The sequence below is a fragment of the Montipora capricornis genome, chromosome 3 (assembly GCF_036669925.1).
Source record: "Montipora capricornis isolate CH-2021 chromosome 3, ASM3666992v2, whole genome shotgun sequence".
Lineage (NCBI taxonomy): Eukaryota > Metazoa > Cnidaria > Anthozoa > Scleractinia > Acroporidae > Montipora > Montipora capricornis.
Window position 1 is genome coordinate 31,163,480 of NC_090885.1, and position 5,047 is coordinate 31,168,526.

The 5,047-nt window shown below is 40.3% G+C and overlaps 1 protein-coding gene across 2 annotated transcripts; it reads left to right on the plus strand.

Moving 5' to 3' along the window:
* Window positions 1-842: 842 nt before the first annotated feature.
* Window positions 843-4,586, plus strand: LOC138042915 (uncharacterized). 2 transcript variants are annotated; one of them, XM_068888979.1, is made up of 5 exons: window positions 843-970; window positions 1,930-2,038; window positions 2,570-2,896; window positions 3,764-3,969; window positions 4,219-4,586. In XM_068888979.1, the coding sequence occupies exons 2-5, from the start codon at window positions 1,966-1,968 to the stop codon at window positions 4,384-4,386; spliced, it is 774 nt and encodes a 257-aa protein (XP_068745080.1). In that variant the 5' UTR covers window positions 843-970; window positions 1,930-1,965; the 3' UTR covers window positions 4,387-4,586. The 2 variants fall into 2 exon arrangements, with proteins under 2 accessions (XP_068745080.1, XP_068745082.1); XM_068888981.1 differs by lacking the exon at window positions 843-970 and having other exon boundaries at window positions 1,902-2,038.
* Window positions 4,587-5,047: the final 461 nt, after the last annotated feature.

Here is a 5,047-nt window from a genome sequence, read left to right on the forward strand (position 1 = left end):
ACGAGGATGAACGTTTTGCTTACTTGAACAAAACGACTGGTAATAAATTGAATCTCTATTTCCCATGCCACTGCCATCGTGTGAAGAAACACGAGGCTTGTTTTCACCTGCATATGGGTCAAATCGGAAAACTCAGGCGCGTTTTGATCAAAAACCCCATCCTTTACAATGTGCTTGGCCAAAACGAAGCATTTTTTTATTCACACAAACACGCTTGTTTCGTTTTCACCTATCTATACAAAAACGCTCAAAAACGATGGGGGAAGTCTCTTATTTCGCATGTCGGCAAGAAAACTGCTGTGTTTTCAAAACGACGCGTCTTCCAAACCCTCCCCTTTTGAAACTATTTTCCAACGAAAACACGTTCATATAGATTAGTTTTTACACCGTTTGCAACATCCCTTTTGTCTCTGAAGCTCCGACGAGCTGTGCGATACCGGGCGACAGCAAATCACACTCGAGAATACGCCGGATTGTCGCTCGTTATCGCACAACTCGTCGGAGTTTAAGAGAATAGGGAGGCTGCAAGCAGTCTAATTGGTGCTATGTTGCTCGTTGTTATGCTTACGTTGTTAATGGAAAGCACCCTTAACACTCGCGGTCGGTCAAACCAGTTCGGATCAAGCTTCGAAAAATAGCAAGTGCGTTTTTAGAATAATACCAAGAAAAAAGGAAGCTGAGGGCATGATTTCAACCGGGTTTGCGTCACACCTAAACCAAGTACCTGTAAATCAACAGGTGGAAAAACTTGCCGCCAAAAATATCACCTAAAAACAGCAACCACGTGATAAAAGGGAAAGTTCAATCCTCAATACTAGACGGGTAATGAGGGGTGTGAGCGATGGGAATTGAATTAAAATGAACTGTTTAATTTCCATTTTTTGGGGGTGTTTCCTGGATTTTGAGTATCACCCAAGCGACAACAGAGAGACGAAAAATCGCTGGAGTGTTTCTTCTTGCCTTTTAACAAGTAAGCCAGCTTCTGTATCCGCCGTCATGAAATTGTCAGGTTTTAGTTCGACATTAAAAATATCGTATGCTTTAGAACGCAGACCAAGATACAGGAAACAGCTCGTAAGTTCGAAGCATGGAGTACATATTACTGTAAATTTGAAATTGTCAAATCTGCGTTCCTAGGTGGTAATTATTTGCATAGCTCACTGAGAGCAAAGCAACAACGAAGTAGATTGTTTGAGGCGACACTGAATCTCCTCGGCCATAGCCTCTAAAGTAAGAAGTCGGTTGATGTACCGGCCAGGAAGAACTTCATCATTACAGAATGTTATACAAACCGGCTTATTATAATTTCGTGTTTCTCGTTGAAAAAGTAACTTGATTGCACTTTGAGATGAGAACAAGAAACTTGTTGCGCGATAATCTAACTCAACCAAGACAAAATGATTGCACCGTAATAAATGCTTGAGAACCCTGTCATTTTTGATGTTTCCGAGACTTGCAGTTTTTCACCGATTTGCCTCGGAGGTCGTTTTTCATACATAAAAATTAGAAAATTCATGTTTTTGCTAAAAATGTATCATTTTCAACAAACACCATGCTATTTTGTTCCTCTGGAATCTTGTCCAATTTGGACACTGATGCCGTAGGGGAACGAACTTATAAACTGGTATCAACGGAATAGTGACGTACGTATCAATGGGTGTGTCCATCTTCAACGTACAAACAAGATATTCTCTGTCATTACAGGCATATTTTCGAAAATCGGCTTTCGAGTCGTATTCGAATCAATTAGATTATTATGTGACGTACCGCAAGTAAGCTCGAAAGCAACTAATCACGGAGACGCATGGTGACATCGCATGGTTAGTCCCGTCAAACTCGCACGCTATTAATAATTTATAGCACACTTGATAATCAACTCACTGCACGTGCGAGACACCGAGACAAGTTATTTGTTTTTTTTCTTTCTAGCAAAGTCCATTATGGTAGAAAGCACATCTCGGTAAAATGAAGACAGCATCTTTTGGCTTCTTTCTTCTTACCCAATTCACTTCGTGTTGCTGGTGTTCTGTGCCAACAAGTAAGTGTACGACCAGAACAAAGATGAATCAACAAACGTATTTTAAAACCGTTTACGATTTTTTGTTTGGTAAACGTTGACTTCTTTAAGTTCACAACTGATTCAAGCAATTGTAAGGCTCTTCTCTTCGATAGCTATGTTCTCTTCATCGGTCATCACAGTACTTATAATTGTTTATCGTGGTTCTCGACCTGTGTGACCTTAAATTTTGCTCTTTTGTTGTGTAGCTGATTTCATGGTCGACTTAAGCGACTGGTACATGAGAGGTTTGCGACAGGATGTAATCTCAGTTTTCTTTTGTTTGATACGCAGAAGTCAAACCAACTGTGTAAGCATAACAAGGAAAGCTTTTAAGCTCACCTTAATGAACTCGCACAGTTCATTTATTCCTTTATAGTAATAATTTTAAGTTGGCTTTAGAGAATGCCTTTCTACATTTTGAATCATGTTTCAGTAAGCTCCGAAAAGCTGTCCTTAAGTTTATTTCAAGTTGTATGACCTGCACTTTTAAAATGCTTTCCACACACTTAGGTAAAAACAAGTGGTCTCAAGACTTTTTGAGTCAAGCCAGCGATTTGTCGTGCAAGCCAGGTGAAGTTCGGGAAAATGTCACATTTCTTCATGGTACTAAATCCGGGAACTTTACCAAATTAGGGAAGGTTTCCGATCTTGAAGTGTGTATGCTGTTATGTTGTGAGCTAGAGCGTTGTCAAGCGGCGTTTTTGGCCGGAAATTACTGTTACTCAGTGACATGTTTTACAACGAACCATTGCGCAATTGCGCCCGCACTGAACAACAAATGGCAGCCAGTGGTAGCATTTGTAAAGCGGTTCAACAAAGTTGTTCATGTACAACCAGGTGAGATATCGTACTTTGCTTTTCAGATTAGCGTAGTTTTCTTTAGGTCGAAGAAAACATTTAAATTACATTTAATAGCACATTCTAGTAATGTGATTAATCAGCGTCTCCTGCACGTGCCAAGGCTGCCGTAAATTGTTTTGGGACATAAAGTTTGTGCCGCACGCAACTGCTAAGTTGCGTGGAGTGATTACTTGATGAATGTGGAACGTGGTTTGGGCGTCTGTGCTGAATGCACAGGCGTCCCACCTGCCAAAAATGTGAGGAGTCGCCATAACCCAAACTAAAAAAAACAACAACAAATAAACAAAGCTTGACCCGAAAGAAGAACCGCAATTTTGTCACTGATGGCAAAGTGGCAGGTAAAGACTTGGTCCACCGATCAAGGACATTAAGAAGTGGAATTGGCGACTGAGATCACGCGACTGAAAAGAGCCTTCACGATAAAGAATATGTGGAAGCCATTTACCTTGAACGGTATCAATGAAATGAATGTGAAGAGAATGATCACCTGCGGAGTTAAGGCCGGAAAATTGAACATTAGTACAGTAGGGTGAAAAAAATTGAAAGGTAGGCCTTAACGCGATTGGAGCCATAGCCATCACTATGGATGGAGCCATAGCTCCATCACTGACTTATCAAGGTTGCATGTTTACCGTATTTTTCGTTCTAGCAGCCTAAGAAAATCGCTCAAATAGTACACGTCTAATGACACTTAAGCTCGCAAACGTGGATTTCCGCTTGTAGATGATAAAATTGTGCTGGTACCTTGCCCACGCAATTAGTGACTTCGTTTAATCACTTTTGTATGTACAAATCTTCAGACAAGTAAAGAAATAAATAAACATCTGTTTTTGCTACTTTTAGCATCACAAGATGGGGTGGGTAGAGGAAACAATGCCCGCGTCGACAAGCTATCAAAAAAGAAGTTACATTTGAAAGCGTTTTTCAAAGAGGAGGGAAAGCAAAAGCAAGATCAAAACGGTGGCGAAGAAATAACAATAACATCAGAAGGAAAAGCGGATAATGTTCAACTGGAAGAGTTACAGAAACAAACGCCTTTAGAAAGAAATGTAAGTAGGTAATCGGCACAAAGCACGGCCTTATAGGACCAAGACAATAAATTATTATTAGCAAAGGGCGATGCTCTCGTAAGGCTCATGATCACATGGCTTGGCACCCAAACCGAAAATAACGGAAGGCATAACTGAAAAATGGCAAAAGCTGAAATCGCTAGTTTACGAATGAGTTCAGACTATGTTCGTACTTCCTGAATTATAAAATCCCGAGACGTCCAATTTATTCTGTTACTTTGATTACAGATTTCCCACGCGCAAAGACATTCGGCCAAGTATAACCTCGTGTCAGCTGCGGTAGCTACGTGTTTGATGGCTTTCATTCTCAGTGGATGCGCCGTTGCCGCTGCAAAGATCCGCAAGCGGAAAGAAAGTGCTATGGATTACACACCAGTTCCGGACATACAAGAATAAAGAAAATAACCCTCAATGTGGGAAATTTAGCCAGATTCAGTGACTGGGCCCTGGCAACCAAATCAAGCGAAACGTGAAGATAACTGCTTAAAACAATGAAGAATGGTTTGAATACAGCGAATACAAAAAGAGGCAGGTGTGGGCAAAATTGAAGAAGATTAAAATGGATTGCAATTGCAATTGCAGTTTTTCAAAGTTTATCTCTGTTGTTGTAATGTAAATTCTGTGTGCTTAACAGTCGTTCTTGTCAAGAATTAAGCTCTGATTTCACGGCGTAGTTTAAGGACGGTGCCTACCATTGTTATTGCACATACGGTCAATACGCACGTCGAGATACACGGATTCCCTAGGGGTGGTGCTTAGTGATACATGGATGTTTTTGCGCGTTTCAAAACTATTGCTATTGGTATCCAAAATGAAAATTGTGGGTAATAATGCATTTTTAGAGATTTGGAAAAGAACGCCACGCACTGCTGTGTATTTTAAAGCTTTTTACAAATATTGTTGAGTAATTATCTTCAAAAAATTCGTAGTTACCCTCAATTTTCTTTTTGGATTTCAATAACACTTGTTAAGAAATGCTTTTCCCACAAATTCAGTAAGCCTTGCAAAAATGCCATTGAATTAGTAGGACCGTCCTTAAAGTGCCCATAACCCCAAA